Here is a 19651-nt window from a genome sequence, read left to right on the forward strand (position 1 = left end):
CTCACCCACCCTTTAATCATCTGTCACTGGGAGGCAGAAACTAGGTCCCCCCACATCTCTCAACTCCCCTGAGGGTATGTCCAATGTAGACACCAGAAAGTTGTACCTGACCGACCCGGCCTGCAGCATCTGCTGCCAATCCATTGAACGTTGGACATTACAAATTAGTCACTGGCTGGCACAAGATCATGGAAAGGAGGGGAGCAGGATGGGTTGTTTCAATGGCAGCTTTCCCCATCCTCTTCAGGGTGATGAGTAAACAGTAAGTGTGTTCTTGGAGGTGAGCCATTTAAATGTAGTCAGAGGGTGAAGAAGGTCTAAATGTTTAGGGACCTGCTATAGCATTTTATCGGGATGAGTGAAGTTTGTTATAAATAAAAAAAATAAATGGTAGAAACCCCATGTGGTTTGTGACTCATATATAACTTGTTATTCCCGGCTGGGTTTATCTGAACATTGAGTTGAGCAGGATCATGGGTTGGTACAGAGGAAAGAGTGCTGTATGCTACAGAAAAGAGGGAGGCAAATCTGAACCAAAAAAATAAAATAAAAATCTGAGCCCTAGAGAGAATGCAGCTCCAAAATAAAGAACACAGGAATATGAAGGGAATGGACCAAGACATCAACCTGTCCAGAAAAGCACCAGATGATGGCGAAAAGGATGAGTTACTTAAGGTAAGACACAAGTACTTATCCTGGTAGGTTGCGAAATAAAGAGTTGTGTGCATAAGGGCACAAGAGTCTTTCCTGCGCCACACAGTACAGCACAAATAGGTGCATTATGGGGCTTTATGCCTCCCTCTCTCTCTGGCCAGTTGGAGACAGACTGTCGTGGTGAGACCATTCCCACAGCCCTCTGTCTCCCCAGCGCGTGACGCCCACTCCAGTTTTGTGTGGCACTGTGCCTTAGCTAATGCACCTTCTCCGTCCCAGCGACTAACTTGTCACTCAGCCCTTCGCTTGAGGGGAGACATCCCTGACAGGCGCCGTCAGAACGAGTCTCGTTTCATTTCAGTCATGTTCTAAGCAGCAGAAGGACCCAGTTCTGAAAGCTGAAGTGTCTCCAACTAGGCCAGACACAGGCTCAGCTACAGCACCATTGGGCAGCGCACCTCCCTTGCTGACATACACAGCCACTTTCCCTCACGGCCAGGATCAAACTCGGTGAGCGAAGGAAGGTCATTGTTCAGTTCTCACTCTGCACAATCAGACACCACCTGGCCTAAACAGTGTCCATGCCAGCCCTCCACAAGCACATGCGCCAACATTTCTTACTGAAACTCCTGCTGCTATGGGATGCAAGCGGTTTTCAGTCAGCCCCACTCCATCCTGTCAGGATCTAGTTGGTCCCTAAGAGGAAAACAGTGTTGCTCACACCTGCCCCCAACTTCTCCTAACCCCGCTCAGCAATTTACATTTACACTTTCCAAAGGTCCCAGGTTGGAGCATTTATAGCATCCATCGAATCCCACCTTTGCTGAGCAACATCCCTGCCTGCTTCTTCCTTGCTATGGGATCCTATCAGCAGCGTGGGAAGTGGACAGGTTTGCTGTAACTTTCATTTGTTTTTTAAACACCTTTTTATATTTGGTCCAAAGGTCTTTTGGTCCCTAACGGCATCACTCTTAGTGATCAGCTTGGTTACTCCTTCTATACAACATCCACCAAGTTACTACAATAAAAAAGAGGCGGAAAATAAAAAAATATATTTTACAATGGAAAAAGAAATTCAGCGTTGACTGTGCCAACTACCGAGATCAATGGAAAGTCAGTAAGTGTGGGCAATATGCCAAGCTGACCAGGTGGGCTGGAGCGAGGGCATGAACATTAGGGTTAATAAAAGTATCCAACCCATTGTCTCTCACCACAGAAGGAGTCATGGTTAAAGAGACTGGGTTGGCATCTTAGAAGAGTGCTCGGTAAGGAACTGGATAAATGGAGAGCCCTCCCCCCATCTTTCCCATCTCCTTCAGAGTTTGAGTTGGTGCAGGGTGGTGGGAATTTGGAAAGGAGCGGTGTCCGGGCAGAGGTGGAACCCTGGAAGGCTGCTGGTGGTGTTTTCTGTGGTGGTACCAGGTTGCTGGAGTGGGTTGTTGGCACAGATGGGCTCTTCAGTAAGCCTGGCCTGTTTCTACTGGTAGGAGGCCCAGCACGGCAGAATGTTCTCCCAGCTTCATCCTGCGCTGTGTAGACAGGCTCACATTCTTGGCCAAATAGTCGACAGCAGCTGGTGGGCGAGGGGGAAAGGAAGGGGAAAGAAATACAGCATGAGGATTGGGATTTGGGGGGCATGAGGCATTTTACATCCATTTAAAAGAGGATAATAAACAATCCCTGCCACAAGGGGAATCGCCGACAGACAGGCCCAGCTATGGGGGGAGTTGCAGACTCATGAGCCTGGCCATACGGGGGCGCAGGAGGTGTTTTAGACACATGTGCCCCACTGCAGGGAGCAGTCACAGACAGGTTCTGCCACAGGGAGGCGTCACAGACACATGGGCATCACCACAGAGGGAGATGGAGATGTGCATGCTCTGCTGTGGAGAAGGCTGTGTCACAGACACAAAGGGTTCCTCTTTGGTGGCTGGGGGAGAGAGACAGGCCCCGCCATTAGGTTAGTCCCAGACTGACCCGGCCACTGAGGGAGTTGCAGACAGGTGGCCCCTGCCACTGGGAGCACTCACTGATAGACTGGCCCTGTCGCAGAGGGAATTGCAGACAGGCTGGCCCCGCTGTGGGGGTAGTTGCAGACACACAGGCCCCCATCATGGGAGGGGAGTCACAGACAGATAGGTCAAGGACCTGCTAGAGCAGCCTGACAGAAGAGAAAGCCCTGTTGGAGCTAAATACAGCGGTTGCATTCACAGAACTTTGCACACACATTGCTATAGATTCACTCGTCTTCTCCAAACCTAGTGAAAATGTCTGGAAAATCACAAGAATTCCCCATCTCCCATAGACAATAGCATGTCCTGGGTAGCTGCCTAAGGATGAAGGGTGAAGAGAATGACACCTGGTAGGAGTGCTGGGTGAGTGCAGAGATCTCCATGCTCAACAACCTGTGTTCCCTCACAGCCACAGAGCCCACCACTGATCTGAGTGATGCTGGTGTAAATTATTTCACTTGTTTCAGTGGGGCTAGCCCAGTGTGAGTGAGATTAGAATCTGACCCAGACACTGTATGTTGATACATCTCTGATAGTTTCACTCCTTGCCTCCTTCCTCTCCTTCTGGGAGAAGCCTCTGTTGATCATCATCATGGAAGACACATTGGCAACTCCCGAGGTAATCCGGGGACTCTCCATATCCCAAGTTGTGATCAAGTTCCAGCTCAACAGACCGCCCCATGGACTGAAGGAGAAGAGGGACAGGGCAGGATGGTGACACCGCTCGTTAGCAGAGCTTCAGTCAAAGTCTCTCCCTCTCACTAGCTATAATGTCTCAAATTAGATTAATAAGGAGCTGGCAGGAGATGTACCATCGGTGCCAATGAGTAAACAAATTTCAGCCATCAACATCTTGTCAGATGCCTGCCCCAAAGGGGGTCTCTTCCAGACACAAATTCTTATTAGACTTGTCATATCTATTAGAATTCCTTTCACGCTTCTGCGTTCCATCACCGGCATCATTAGCATGGCTCCGGCCTCTGGGAACTGTAAGGACCACATTAATTTGGCACCCCTGCTCCACACCGGCTGGGACAGAACATGCTGTGCATTGCCTCTGTGTATGAGTGTTCATGGCTTGGGACACGTGAGCGGAAAATGGACTCGGGCACAGGATAAAGTTACATTGAGGTGTGAAGGGCAGCATGAAGCCTATGAGGGAGTTCAGACCCTGAGGTGGAGTCTTATGGGACCCCAAGACTGGGAAATGGGGGGTGGATTGGGGTGCATGGAAGATCCCGGAAGAATGAGATTCCCATGTCCCTAGTTTGCCTGGTCCTAAGGCTTAGCCCTGTAAATTTGTGCTGTGGTGCATGTGTGTTAGGTGGGTGTGTACACGTGAGATGGGCTAGTAGACCACATTCATTCCTGACACATGGCCATATTGCCGACATAATTAAGATTGCTGTGCGTGTGTGTGTGTGTGTGTGTGTGTTGGTTTTGTGCATCCATCCTTACGTATGCGGCCCCCCCCACGCTGACATTTGTGCAAGGCATGGGCTCCGACACGTACTTGCTGAGGGAGGAAAAGCAGAGTGAGCTGGGAATATTAATGCTCCTGGGAAATTAGTACTTTCTGAAGGTTGGCCAGAAGTTGCTATTCCTGTTTTAGTCATCACTTGGTGTTAGAAATGTGGTGGTATTATTATTAAAAACCAACCAACTAACCAACCAACAAAAGCCACCTTTCTACACCTCTGGGAGGGTTCGCTGGAAGTGGATCATTCCCTACCAGAAATCAGAGTTGGTTTAATACAGAGTGGAAATCAAGACAAAAAGAAATGCACAGGTGTGTGTATGAGTGGAACTGTATGTGCATGCCTGGTGCTGAATACCCACAGTTCTCATTGACTCTACCAGGTATCGCATGTGCTCAGCATCTCTTAGACAGACAGATAGATCGTGTTCTCTATGGACCTGATCCAAACCCTATTGAAGTCAATGGGCTTTTGAGCAGGCCCTGCACAGGGCATCATGTATATATAGGGAAATTGAAGCTTCAGATGCATCTCATCTTAACACATAACGTTGGTTTGTGGCCACAGTTGCCATCCAGCACCCCATTGAATGGGAACAGTTGGGCTTCACTGGCTCATGTGACTGGGAGTGAATCCAGTTCCCAGCAACGGGACAAAGTGGTGGAGGTTGTGTGTGTGTGTGTGTGTGTGTGTGTGTGTGTGTGTGTGTGTGTGTGTGTGTGTGTGTGTGTGTGTGTGTGTGTGTGTGTGTGTGTGTGTGTTAAAAGCTTCTCACCCTACCTTCACCTCGGCAACAGAAAGGGACCCTTTCTGGCTGGCTACCTGAATGTCTCTGGGGAGCGCGGCACATCTGGTCTAACTCTGTCAATCGTATGAGATTTGCTGCTGGGCACAGAACGTTTGGGAGCCCGGGTTCTGATTGAAATAAACCGGAAAACGGTCCCACTGCAAACCGAGCCCGGCGGATTGAACCGTAAGCTCAAAACCAGACTTTGAAATGGGATGAAAGTCTAAACACTCTGCAGAAAAGAGGGAGACATGAGACAGAAACAAAAAAGGGGAGACAAATAAAAGAATATCAGGGGATTTGAGCGGACGGTTTCTTAAACCCAGAGAGCCCCAATAAGAATTCCTGCAGCAGACCAAGACAAGAGTTTCTTTCTCTTCTCTTCTCCTTTTTGATCTTTCCCTTGTCTTTTCTCAACTCCTTCTTTTTATTTTTAAAATATATCCCCCTCACCCAGCCCCTTTTTTTTTTACACACATGGGGTGTGACTCACGTCCTGCCCGAAGGGATCTTTATTGGAAATACATGGTATTGGAATTTGTTTAAGATTTTTATCAATAGCACGTGTGTCCAGCCTTGCATCCAGAAGCGAGGGGAAGGTCAAGGGGTCGCAGATCAAGCTCCCTAAAAACAAAAAGAGGAGGGGCGAGGGGGAAACTGCTATTGATCCTGTCTGCCACCACAGCCGGTTCTCATTTAGCCATAGAAGTTAAAGACATTAAAGGGCTGTGACGGAGAGGGGAATAAAAAGCCACGGCCGAATGGAAGGAAAGGTCACCGAGGACAAGCCATGGGCAAGCTGGAGAGCTAGGGAGGAAGAGGATGCACCTTTAACCCATTGTGGGTCACTCTCTCACAACATACACTTATTATTAGTTTAACACCGGCAGGTGAGCCCTCTGCCAGGGTCTCTAGTGTTTTTGTGACCCAGCCTTTCTAGACGTGAAATCAATCCTCTCAACCGCTGTCTTTTGGGCCTGATCTGTAGCCCATGGAAAAACTCCACTTAATTTCAGAGAGCCTTGGCTCAGGTGGCAGACCTTTGACACCAGCCTTGCCTCAGAGGCAAGCCGGGATGCTCGGGATGGCCTTACGCAGGCTTTGCTGCCAAGATGAGCCAATCCTCCAGCCCTCAAATCTTGGGGACTCAAATAAGTCACAGCTGGGTTTGGGTCCAGATCTAAATTTCACAACAGTTTTGAGTGTGTTCACACCCAGGGTTCTGATTCTGGCCTATCTCTAAGTTTCCTAGAACCAAACCTGGCTGACAAGGTTTTGCCAAACCAAGCAATCCCCAGTGTTGCCCAGCGGTAGTAGCAGAAGTCACAGATTCCCATATAAAACCCTTTGCCCCCTCCCCCCCCCACACTTCCAGCATTTTTCTTGACTGAAGCAACAAGTAAGGTTTGATGGGCCAGGTCTGCCTTGGTCTCAAGGAAAATGGTGGGCTGGAGACATAAAAGGCCCAGTGGCTGTGAGGCATTGGAACTGGCACCGGGCTTGGAATGGCCACTTCAGTTCCACCAGGGCTGGGACTCCAGGATATAATGTCGCCTATGAAACACACACATGCCTGGCAATTTCCCCCCATCAGCACCGATTTCAAAAGACCTCTGTATCAGCCACTGGGTGGCCATTTCCCATGCTATCTTGAGTCAATATTTCTGGAAGGAGACTCCCAGAAGGGACATTTCAGGAGAATCTGGGGACAGGTAGTGTGGTTGTAACATTTTCGCAGTCAGCAATTTCTGAATGTTGGGAAAGGTGTGTTACCTCCATTCATCCAACCACCCATCCTTGTCCTTGAGGTCAAATTGAGGCCATAGCAACAATAATTCCTATGCAAATTTGGAAGTGGGTGGTTGCATTAAAAGCACCCGAAATTCCAGAACCTACCTGCACAACCTGTATCTGCTGATGGGGTGTCTAATTCATAATGAAAAGGCTAGAGAAACTTTCTCTCTTTCCTTTTTGTTTCTTTGCTGCTTGGATTCTGTTCCCAATAGGGCTGCATGTGCAGTAGCAAAGTGGCCATGTATCCCACCTCCATGTGTTTGGCATGAGTCTAAAGCCCCAAAGGCAAGAGGGTTTGTCTCCTTAAGCATCTACTTGATGGAACCCTTGGTAGTTTAAAGAGATGGTGGGTGTGTTGGCAGTTGGGTCAGAACTGAGTAAAGGGGACTGTAAATTGTTTGACTGGGATGGTTTTGGCAGCTGAGGAGCCGTGGTGTGCATCAAATGCGTTTTTCTAATGATCAATTCAAGCTGTGTTGATATCCACCCTATATTTTTATTGAGGGCTAATGCCTGTGCAGCTGAGCTCGGTCTCTTGGCTAGGGATGTCATGTCTACATCTCCTTGGACAGAAGCAGGGTCACCATGATGTAGGGCCTCTGAGGGTGCAGGAGTATGAGATGGGGAAGCAGAGGGATCCTGGAGGTACCCCTCCTTCTCTTACAATATACATATTTCTATTTAATATCTTTCATTCAGACTTTTCCAATAGATGGCAAGTGAGTGGGGGACCCTGTACAGAGCACGGAAAGAGTGGGACAGTGTCTGTTTGGTTAGTCCCTAAAGAATGATTCTCTGTACAGACAACATCCATGGGAATCCATTCCTGAATGCAGAGCCAACACTCCATCTGACTGCTGGTTCCTCTACCCCAACTCCCCCTGCACCTAACTCTGCTTAAGTCCAGCCAACTCTCTGGTGGGCTCGATACTCACTTTGTCCATACTGTCCGTACTGGTAGCTGGCCACGGGGTCCACACTATAACCGGTGGTGCTGTAGGTGGGAGGGCAGTAGGACTGCGAGGTGGGGAGGCTGTCAACAGACTTGATGGAGTCGCTCCGCTGGCTGCAGCTGGCGGAGATGGAGTTGGTGGTATCCAAACCACCATGGAGGGGAGAGATGGAGAAATCAGCCTGGGGCTGTGGCGGAACGCCACTCGGGTTGCTTAGGATGCTCATCACCTGGGGAAGCAAAGGGGGAAAGCATTGTCGATGGGCATACGAAGACAGCATGCTTAGACCCAGCAGGATCTGCCTCCAAGTGGCCTTGTGACAGCCAATCTCTATGGTGGCTTTTAAATCAGTTTATGTTTGCCAAACGGTGCCAGATTGAAGACACTGGAGGATAAAGTCAAATAAAGATAGAATAAAGGTCATCAGATTTCTGCCGTCTTGGGCTCCCATCTGAACCAGATCTGAATAGTAAGCTCTCGCTTTTGGATCCAACCTGGAAAAGCAGGTTTTGATCTGGGGATATGAATTCACCCACCCCCTATTCAAAAGCACAGGTAAAGGAAAGGGGGTTAAATTGCTGGTAGTAGCTCAGCCCATCTCAAAATTAAGGCTGCACCTAAACTATCTTCCCACTTTGGGACTGTAACCACAGCTGGTTCATTTTGCAGAGAAAATGCCTGTTAGAAGAGAGGTGTTTGTAAAGCAAACGGGACCAGGATGGAGTGAGTCAGTTTGCCTATAGGGCTGGGAACCGGGGCCTTGATCCTACAAACCCTTTTGCACCTGCTTAACTTTACTACCACATGCAGTCCTATTGAAATCAGTGAGGTTCCTCGTGGTTGTAGAGTGTGTAAGTATTTGCAGGCCGGGAGCTGAGGACCAGGAGATGAGGGGATGAGAGGTGTCTTTGACGCATCTGGGCTGATCTCGTCACCTGTCACTGGGTAAGTGTAGACTTGCTGCGTTTGTGCTGGCAGCTCACCCGGGGGGGCCCAGTGGTCACCTCGGGAGCCAGCGTGGAGCTCGAAAGCAGAAATGTTGAAAATCTCCACATTTAGCATAACCTTATTGACATCAATTAAAGTGGCAAATTGAAAATATTTGCAGCCCAGTGAGAGGCAGAATAAACTCTTTATCCCCTGCCGGTGGCCTGGGGAGCTATTGTGCAGAGGGTTCTTTCTTCGGAATGACACAAGAGGGGATTCCATAGGACAGCTATTTCCCTCTCTACTCAACCCCATCGCCCTCCTCCCCTCCCTTGCTAAGGCAGGAGCTTATCCTGAATGATGTGGGGGTGGATTGACATTTGCTTTTTCACCCTCCCCCTCCCCTGGAAGGACTCAGGAGTCCAGCAAAGACCTTTTCCCTGGATGTAGTGTCACCTCCCGACTCAGGCAGGCTGAGTCCCTTCTCGGGGATTTGTCTGAGCATTGGATTCACAGATCAGCAGTGGCTGGCCCCCTGTGGAGAAGGAGGTGATGGGGGATTGGAGAGGGTGTCATCTTATCAGCTGGAAAATCAGTATAACCCCCATCCCTGCGGTCTACTGGGCTGGGGGTTCAGAGTTACTCCTCTTCCTTGCACATTATTTCAGCCCCAGGCTGTGTGAGGCAAGGCATCACAGAGCCAGCAGCAGTAACTGCTCTCTGTACTAAAGCCCTGTACATACTATATGGAGTGTCCATATATGTATCGTCGAGGACGTCATCATCTTTTCCCACAACATTTTTGGAAAGGGATGTGAACCCTCCTGCACCATGGCTTATGCCAGCCTGTAGCTATTGGGGATTAGTAGAGAAATTTCTCTGGGAGCAGGTTAGCCTGTAACTGTTACTGCAGGGTTTCTTGCTCCTTTCTCTGAACCAGCTGATACTGGGGACAGGTTGCTGGACGAGACAGATCACTGGCCTAACCCAGAATTGCAAGTCCTATATTCTTGGGCCATTCCTCTGGCTCCAGACGCATACTGCAGCCTTTGATTCCAGATACAGTACAGAAAAGGGGGCTCTTCTCCCTGGGATCCCAGGGGTTTCCATCATCTTTGTCCCAAGGTGGATAGCACAGGCCCCTGGAACTCTAACAGTCTCATCTGGGAGCTCAGCTGATTTCAGATGACAGGATGGACTAATGCAGTGGTGTCAAACTCCTGTGGTGGAAAGGGCCAAATTCCACTTTAAGTCCTGGCCCGGATGCCCAATGGGATCAGCGGTAGCATCTGGCCTTTAAATGCTAACTAAACTTTGAGTTACTATTGGATCCCTCGGTAGAAAAATAAGTCTTCCTTTGGGCCACTGCTACTTCTCCCCTTCCCTTCTCTTCTTTCCCCACCCTCCTTTCTCCCCTTCTTCCTTGTCTTTGTATCTCTCCCCTGCTCTTCCCTCTATGTTTCCTTACAGCAACACCTGTATCTCCAACCTCCTGGGGCATCTCTCCTACTCCCTCCCACATTCCCCCTGCTGAAATGATCAGCTCTGCAGTAGTTCATCTTGATGTTCAAGTGTGCTCGTTTGAGTCTGACGGTCTAATGAGATTTATAGGGGACTGGGGATTTTACATCTCTCTGAGCCATTGTTTTAGGGTCTCTGAAGACTCAGGAAGGCAACACTGCATTGGTTTTCCTTCAGTTCATATTTGGAAGGGTTCTTCACCATCACGAAGGTCAGACCCCGGCTTTTTCCCTTTAAACAGATGCTGAGATCCTGCTTTAAGTGGAACCTGACTAGGACACGCAAGTCATATAAATACATCAGGCGGGCTGGATCAGGCTGGCAGGCTGCCTGTTTGACACCCCTGGTCTAGTGTAACCTGATTTCATATGGTACGGCAGGAGCTTCATGACTAGGTGAATTGGCTCAGAAGGAACTGATCATCAATGGCTATTTATTATTATACATATATCTAGGGCACCTGCCCCAGGCATATGTGGGGCCAGACAGAGATATTAAATTCAATTCATGGCTAGGATCAGGTGCACAAATGGCTGGTGTTAATTATTTTTGGAAAGCATTAGCTTAGTTAACTGAAGGCTAAGCTATCACGTCCTCTCTCTTCCAATTCTCCTTAGTGAGCTGTCCAGGCCTTGCAGTGCTGTACGAGTGAAGATTTGGTCATAGTATAAATTCCGAGATGTTGTGTGTAGAAATCATGTGGAACTGAGCGGTTTTCTTGCACTTTGAGGTTGAGGGATTCAATGAGCTTTCAAAACCATAAGATGACGCTCGGGCTGAGCCTCACTTGCACTCTGGCAGCGTAAAAGGGCCTCAGCGTGGGTGCCAGTTACATCTACGCTCACTTTCAGGTACTGTGACCAGATGGAGTGAGGTGAAGTGGTGTTAGTGTAAATGAGACTCAGGCCCACAGTATCCCAACCTGTGAGAGTTGAAACCGGAGAAAAGTGAGGGTGACCAGATGTCCCGATTTCATTGGGACAGTCTCGATATTTGGGGCTTTTTCTTATATAGGTGCCAATTACCCCCCAGTCCCTGTCCTGATTTTTCACACTTGCTGTCTGGTTACCCTAAGAAAAGCCTGCACAAATCCCTGCAAAAAACCACAGCCAAGTTTCATGCAGCTGAAGCCAAGACTCCTGCGCTCGGTTCCCAGCTCTGTCCCTGACTTTCTGTGACACCTTGGGAAAGCCACTTAACTTCGCTAAAGTTTCCCCATTGCAAAATGGGATTGATACTATCTCACAAGGGTGTCGAGATCCTGAATTCATACATGCCTGTAAAGAGCTCTGAGATCCTAGGACATAAGTGCAATTACTGTTATTATATTAGAAGCCAAGAGGGTCCCAACCTATCAGCACCCAGAGGAGGCAATGGCATCATTCTGAAGCTCTGTGCCCCATGCACTACATACTCAGGTACTCTTAGGCAAAGAACATCGGCCAAGAAGACAGCAGTGTGTTCTAGACGGATGCTCCCACATGGATCTAAGGGAAGAAGGAGAGTGGTGCGTTTCAGGCAGTGGGCTGGTACCAACAGCTTTATCAGAGTCACTGTGTGAGCTTGGACAGATCTCTCAAACTCTCCGTTCCAGGATTCCCCATCTGTGAAACGCTTTTTTTGGTCTGTCTTGTCTATTTAGCCTGTGAGCTTGTTGGGGCAGGGATTGTCTCATCCTATGTGTTTGTACAACCGTAGTACATTAGGGATCCATATCTCGTCTCTAGATGCTATTGTACCAGAAATAACAAGAGGTGGACCCTGGATTCTTACACCCCAGCTGACATCATCCATCCACCGTTGACCACCCTCCACAAGAGGGGGTGAAGAAGAGGTCTCCAGCTTGGGGGCAGGCCAGCACTATCTGGCATTTCACGCTGACTGGTGCAACTCATTTTCCAGCAACCTTTTGAACTTGGGGAAGTTGAGGGCAGATGGAGTAATCCCCTTCTTAAGAATGCAAAGTCCTTTTACCTTTCCTTCCTTGACCTTCCTTTCCTATAATTTATTACTTCTTGGTGCATTACCACCACTAACTAAAAATCAATACCCACTCCACATCTGTAAGGTTTTATCTGGAGGGAAATCTGTTACCTGTCAATCATGGCAATGGACAGCGTTGCCTTTTCCTCCCTCTTGTCGATTCCTCCCCTGCCATCTCCTTTTCCTTTTCTGCTGCCCCAAATCAGTCACAGGCTTGGCGTTAGCTTGCACTCCATGGTGCTAGGAGCCTTTGGCCTCATTTCCACCCTTTTAGAAGCCTGCTTGTCATGAGGGAAAGGAGGATCTCAGTGTGTTGGGGGGTCGCTGAGGATAAGGTAAAATGGAGCCTCCTGGATGAAATAATAGGCCCCTCCTTTCCCGCCACTGCCCCCCCCATCGTCTCTACAGTTCCCCCCTGGGACGTTTCATCACTCTCTCCTGTACTTTAAAAGAAGGGGAGTTTAAAAAATGTAATTAATTCCCTCCATTTCTGAGCTGGCCCTCAGGGCCTCTGGCCGTGGAAACCGTAGCAGGGGAAATGTGCACCCTTTATGATAAACGAAGGCGGCTTTGGAAAGTGATGTGCAATTAGGAGCCTCAATCTCTGCAATCGGGGCTCCAGATTTGGAGGTTTGGAGGTTGTGGGGGGGTGTTGTGTGTCGTGGGGGAGGAGTTTGAGAGGCAGCGAAGTGATGGGTCGATATTTTTTTATATACCAAAGGAAGCGGGGGCGGGGAGGGGAGAGAATATTACGTAAGTTTCAGGCTCTGTAGAAATGTGAAGAAAGACAACCCCCAAATATCCCCTTCCTAAAGTTAACTCTAGAGACCCCTGCAGCACCCCACGGCTGGAGTCTGCTTTTGGCCCTGTCTTGTTTTCACTGATATTCTCCCTCTCACTCCAGCTGCTCATTGCCAGGATGGGGAAGGGCCAGGTTTGCAGGGCAGTCCTTGCCCACCTTACTCGGTATGGAAAGGGAGTACAAGCTTAGGGTGCTCCCACCCTGTGAACCTTGAGCCAAATCCCCGTCTGCTTCCTTCCCAACACAAAAGTGCCTTTATGGCAACTCAACACACAAAATACCCGCCAGAGCTTCTAAAGTGCTAGAAAATGGGTCAGAGAAGGACAACGTGGAAATCTGTCAGCTGCACGATGACTGACCTTTCCTTTGGGAGGCAGTGCATTGGGGCGCACCGCCACAAACTTTTAAACAAACAGGATCGGGATCCACTATCCCTCGCTCTGGAGAGGAGACTGGCCGCAATGAATTGAGGCTGCTGGACACAGACGGACTCTGCGGTTCTCTCTAGTTCTCATCCTGGCTAACAGCTTGCATTGGCTAATGCCATTGCACAGGGTCTGGGGAAAGGAGCCATGAAAGGGACTGTAGATATCCTACAGGCAATCACTCCATCAAGCTCTGCACTTTGTCTCTGGCAATGGCCAGTATGACACTGGTAGACCAGGTGCCAGCTCATGCTAAAGCCCCAGGCCAATTCACCTGTGAATTAGCCTAGATCAAAGTGATTGTTGAATGTATCAGAGTGTATTTGGTGTTTAAACTTCAGGAAAAATAATGGGATGCTGCTTGCATTGTTTTCATGTATCTGTATCCTGTAGCAAACATTTACATTGGGAGACCCCTGAAACAAAATAACCCATCAAAGGAGAAAGAAGCCTTGTAGAATGCAAATGAAGAACTTGAACAGAAAAGAGCTCATTTCAAAGCAAGTGGCCACCTTGAGTGATGATTTGAGGTCAAAGACTCCAAACGCATTCCTCACCCTATGTCATCAAAGGAAAAGCCCATGTGGGTAGTGACCCTGTCAGCTTGTTTTCTGTGAGAAGACGCTAGATGCATGGATTCAAGGAAAGATCCGTCCTCTCTGGACTGTTTGGACTCTTATAGGGAAGTGTACCAGATGCAAGGCGGAGCTCCCCAGAGGCAATCTGGGTACCCTGAAAAGACTTTTGGAAGATGGGCAGTTTATCTCATCACTGCCTCCAATTGGAGTTTCAAACTGAGACTCATCTGTGCATTTATTTTACTTCCTTTAACCTCTCAATAACTCTCATTTCCTTTTCTTAGCTGATAAACCCTTAGCTAGTTTACTCTAGAATTGGCCGCTAGCGTAAGATCTGATGTACCAATTGATCTGGGGGAAATAACTGGTCTCTTGGGGCCGGGAGCAAGCTGATGTGGTGTGATTTTTGCAGGGAGTGGCCTTTTATCACAAAATCCAGTTTGTCTGGGTGGCAAGATAGTCTAGAGAATCTAAGGGGACTGCCTGTGACTCCTTTATAAGACCAGTATAGCAACCAGGAGTTCACATTTGTTTCTGACTAATTATAGAGCATGCCACCAGTTTGGGGTGTCTGCCCTGTTTTTGATAGTCTGCTCTGAAGTAGGCATTCACAGCGTGAGCTGCTCCAGATAGCATGACCGCCCACTTTTGATATTGCAGAACAAAGCAAGAAATTCCTCCCATAATGCACCTTACCAGTGGGGGAGAAAGGGGCTAACATCAATTCCTTCCTGACCCCAGAAGATAATCAGCTTATACCCTGAAGCATGAGGTTAGATTGCCGTATCATAGTCTTACGTTGCCTAGCTACAAACTTTAATGATGGTCAGAAAATTATCCAGCCCCCTTCAAAAAATCTCACCATTGTGAAAATTATATCCATGGTGCGCAGGGAGGGTCAAAACAGGTAGCTGGGTGCCAGCAGTTCTGGATTTCATTTCCAGATCTGCCAGACTCACTGTACGACCTTACCTAATCTATGTGGGAGAGTTAGTGTGAACTAATGGTTAAAACGCAGGCTTGGAAGCCAGGAGACTCGGCTTCTAAGTGTGAGGTTTCTGATAAGCAGATTGCTAGACGGATATAACGTGAAGGCTAAACTGGTGTGACACCAAGACTAGATGAGCAAGATACTAGAGAGAAAAGATACTAGTGGTGCCGGGTTTGAAGAACTAATGGCAGACAATTGCACCATATGATCATTCCTTAAAGAGCTGATGAAGTAAATCCTTACTGGTTGTGGGCATAGACGTGGTCATTTTTTTGATACCCTGGGGAAGGGGAGCAGGGAAGGTTGATATAATTTTAGGTGCATTTATAGAAGCATCACATCATGTAGCAGGACAATGATGTTACATTTACCTCTGGACACCTCATTACCAGAAAGATATGAACAAATTATAAGGAGTTCAGAGAAGAGCAGCAAAAATGATCAGGAGGCTGGAAGGATTGGTTCTGGAGGGAAGGAGAACAGAGCTTAAGGCTAATAGCTTCTCAAGTGATTCTGAGTGCCTTAGTTGTTGGGTGTCCATCTTCAGACATCTTAAGGCATCCAAAATCCATGGGTACTTTAGAAAATGTTGGCCTCAATATGCATAGCTTGGCTAAATTGTGAATAAAGGAAGGACATAACAATCTACAAATATTTGGAGTGCAAACTCCAACGAAGCAGAAATCTGACACAGGATTGTATGAGAGAGTGTAGCTTGGAGTAATGGGAAGATATTCACAAAGGGAAACTTTAGGAAGAACATCTTGACAGAGAGATGTATTTATAGGGCAGTGGAATCATCTACTAAAGCATGCAGCGGAAAGTCCATCACTTGGGAAAGATGGGAAACCCTATCACCTGGAACATTTAAAACTAGGTTAGACAAATCACTAAAAGATTCCCTGTAGGGAAAAATCCAATTTTGACTTCTGTGATGACACCTGTAAACCTCTTTCCTTTAGTTTCACTTATCTCAGCATTTGCAAAAGTTGTTGGAAGAGGAAAAGGTTGACAGAGCCCTACATGTGTTCTGGGAAACATGTCAATTCCTCCAGTCCCACTACCTGCATGGAGCAGGTTCCTTCTCTGTTTTGAATCCCAATATAAGGAGCTAATCCTCACCATCAGTAGAGGTCACTCAGTTCCCGCATTTGGAAATTCATTCTCTACTCTTCAAGTCATTTCAGAGATGGTTTATTTGTATCTAACTTAATATTTCCCATTTCTACTTTGAGATCCTCTCACCTCCTCTCACTCCTCTTAACTAATGAATAAGCCCTAATCCTTTTTCATAGCAATATCTTTCTAATAAATATAAAACAGAATAGAATAGAATATAACTGGGTTCAAAAAAATCATTCAGTGATTGCCCTGTTTTGTTCATTCCTTCTGAAGCATCTGGCTTTGGCCACTTTTGGAAGCCAGAATACTGGGCTAGATGGATCATTGGTCTGACCCAGTGTGGCCATTCTTACAGGTAGAATAGGTTTATTTTAAACCTACATTAAACAGTAGCAGAAGGGAAAGGTTACTGTAGAACAGGTGAAAGACTTGGGAGGAGATAAATAACTAAATAAATATGGAGACCCAAAGGTCTTCACGTTGGAGGAAGTTGACTATAACCAAATGTGCCCATGGGTAGAGAAATACGATGATTATATTGTAACCATTAACACTTTACTTACAAAACCAAGCACTCAATTTTGAACTTCTAAAAATCCCCAGGCTCAGATGAGTGGTATCCCAGCATATTGAAGGAACTCTGTGAAGAGTATGGTAACCCATCAGGTGTACAAATTAAATATATCCTTGCAGTCAGGCATGGTAGCAGAGGATTGGATAAGGGGTTATATTCACCACAACTTGAGAAAGATCTGACCAAAGTGATCATAGGCCATTTGGTCTAACTTCAGCAAATAGAGTCAGCCCATTGCCCAGTGGAATCAGTGGGAACCAGAATGGGTCCACATACATTTTCTTAAAAGAGTGTGTTTTATTTCTGGAGATTTATGTTATATAAAATGCAATCAAGCTTTTAAATGAGATTTTAAATGACTGGGGTGAAATCCTGGCCCTAATGAAGTCAATGAAAGTTTCAGCTCTGACTTCAGTAGGGCAAGGTTTCACTCCTGGAATCTATTATGTTATAAAAGATAGCTTGGTGGAATGGGCTCTGTCTAGCTAGATATTTATCATGCAACCATCAGCATGGGATCTGACCATTAGAGCATGGTGTTTAGGGCTGAAGAGAATGGGAACCAATGTAGTCTTACAAAAATTGGATAATTCTTGATCAATAAGAGGCCAGTAAGGCACCTGATAAGGGAATGGTTAAAATATTATCTATCCGGAATTTATTATAACATTGGATGAAGCACTGCACCAGTGTTTGACTCCTATACTAGTCAACCTGTTTCTGAAACTCGGGTATCTAGTTTGGATAAATATGTATTGAATGGACAGAAGTCAAAGCTAGTTATTGCAAATGGCACTGGATTGCAGTGATGTCTCTAAAGGGAGAATCTCAGTTGCCTTCAGATAACAAACCTTTGCTTTTATAGCGTTTTCCATTTGCAGATTTCAAAGTGCTTTCCACAGAAGGGCAAGTATCATTCTGATGCAAAAACGTGCACAGAGAGGTCATGCTCAAGATCATGGTATGAGTCACTGACAGAGCCAGGGCCAGAACACAAGATTCCCGACTCCCACTTCAGTACTATGACATTAAACTATGCTGTCTCCCTTTTCGATGTTCTCCTAAGTGGCTTACTGTGGACCTGTGCATGTGGAGTGGTATAATGTGCCAGCTAGCAATAAAATCAGAAATACCATTAACACCGTCAGTGACTGAAAACATCTTCAGCGTTATTTAAATACATAAGGGGAGTGGTTTAGGGAACAGTTGATGAAATGGACATGAGTGGTTTTATTTTTGGATCTAAAAATCCTAAAATGACCTATTCACTGATAGATGAAGAATTGGCATGTACTGACAATGGAAGGGATTTATGGATTCCCATTGGGAATGATGTGGAGTTGAGAATACAATGATCACTTGCAGCAAAGAAAGCCAGTAAGGTTCTAGGCAGCAGCACGAGAGTATTAGAAACAAGGCAATGGGAAGTTATTACCTGATTCTTCAAGGCTACCATGAGGTTCCACCTGGAGAACTGCCTCTTGGTTTGGGCACCCTGCTTCTGCAGAGATGTACAAATTGTGGAGACGGTCCAGAGAAAAGTTGCTAAACTATTCCAAGGTGGGTCTTAGCTATGATGATAAGATGAATTACTGGAGCCCGGACAGTTTGGAAAAGAGAATGGGGATCTCCTTTCAGAACAAGTCCCTAAGTAAGTAAGAAGGGCTATGGGGAATCTTCTCTTGCAGCTTAAGAGTAATTTCCCGGGGCATTGTTACATGTGGGGCTTGAACCCAAAACCTCTGGATCTAGAAGCATGAGTCTCTATCCCTTGAGCAAAAGGATCAAATCCATTGTATCAGAAGTAGTAGCAGACTCAACAACAGAGAGCCACATTATGTTAGGTTGCGTAAGGTGAAGGGGGATCCCAGTTATGTGCATATGATTTATGGTAACTAATCAGAGATGGACACTCTTCCCCTGGAGATGGAAGAAACAGAGGCCAAGAGATTCAAAAGTGACTAAAGATTTTGGCACCCAACTTGAGATACCTGAAATCACCTTCCTTCTGAAAATTAAAACTTCTTTCTTTAAGGTATTTCATGTTAAACCATCCACAGTCACTAGTCACTTCTGAAAATCTTGGCGCCAAGATTAGTGAAATGCATACAAAGGGTGCCCCACACCAAAGGGTCAATTAATGTGTGTACACCCCTGCCCAGGAAGCATTCTCAAACTACAGAACAAAGATAACAGGCCTGACTCTCCTCTCCCACTGGTTTTACATCAATGTAACCCCGCTGACCGGAGCAGAGTTACATTTACATTGGTGTAAGTGAGAGGAGAATCTAGTTCAGTCGTATCTCAGGATAAAAATGGGATTCACTGATAGATAGCAAAGGTTCTTGATCACACATGTAGATCTGAACAGACTGATAAATTTAGGATTGGGATGGAATTTCCCCTGTGGAACAGGAGCAGATTTTCCCCCTCTATTTGTAGAGCCCTGTGCGGATACAAAATTTGTATCCGCATCTGCTCCGCCATCCACAAGCACAGTCCACAGATATAAAGTGCATATCTGCAAATTTTCAGGGCTCTATTCATCTGAAGCTCTGAGCGTAGAGCTTGATAAACTGTTCATCACCAAATTATGGGACACATCCTGGAGATATGCTAGCTTATATCATCTGAGGATCTGCCCTATCAACTTCAGGGGAGCTACATTGATTTACACCAGCTGCAGATCTGGCCCGGTTTCTGTTATGAATTTATTTCCCCTTTTGGTTAGTGAATTGCTCATGAACTACTCCTGATTTCCTTCAGACCCATTCCCTATCTGTAATGGGGTCACTGAATAGCTTTTTCAGCGTATGAGTTGTTTGTGAAGTTAGTTATTTGTGTTGTGTGGTTGGTTACCTAAGTCACATGGTACTTTTTGTGCTCCTTGATTGGATGGATAAAACATTTTAAACAAAGGAATAACAAATAAGTAAGGTGAGTTGTTCGGTTCTCAAACTGTGGCTTGCCAGAGAGCTGGCTGGTCACATGGGGCTGGCTCCTCCTCCTCCTCTCCAGCTGCTAGATTGCATTAAAAGAAGCTAAACAGA

General features: G+C 46.8%; 1 protein-coding gene across 2 annotated transcripts in view; it reads right to left on the reverse strand.

Annotated features, from left to right (window-relative positions):
- Nucleotides 1-422: 422 nt before the first annotated feature.
- Nucleotides 423-19651, reverse strand: part of PAX7 (paired box 7) — a 146886-nt gene continuing 127657 nt past the window's right edge. For both annotated transcript variants that reach the window (XM_050931340.1, XM_050931339.1), the window contains exons 8-9: nt 7661-7907; nt 423-2227 (exon numbers count right to left, since the gene is read on the reverse strand). In XM_050931340.1, coding sequence (XP_050787297.1) covers nt 2112-2227; nt 7661-7907 — 363 coding nt within the window. In that variant the 3' untranslated portion in view covers nt 423-2111. The remainder of the gene's footprint in view (nt 2228-7660; nt 7908-19651) is intronic.

This window comes from Gopherus flavomarginatus, chromosome 21 (genome assembly GCF_025201925.1).
Source record: "Gopherus flavomarginatus isolate rGopFla2 chromosome 21, rGopFla2.mat.asm, whole genome shotgun sequence".
Taxonomy (NCBI): Eukaryota; Metazoa; Chordata; order Testudines; family Testudinidae; genus Gopherus; species Gopherus flavomarginatus.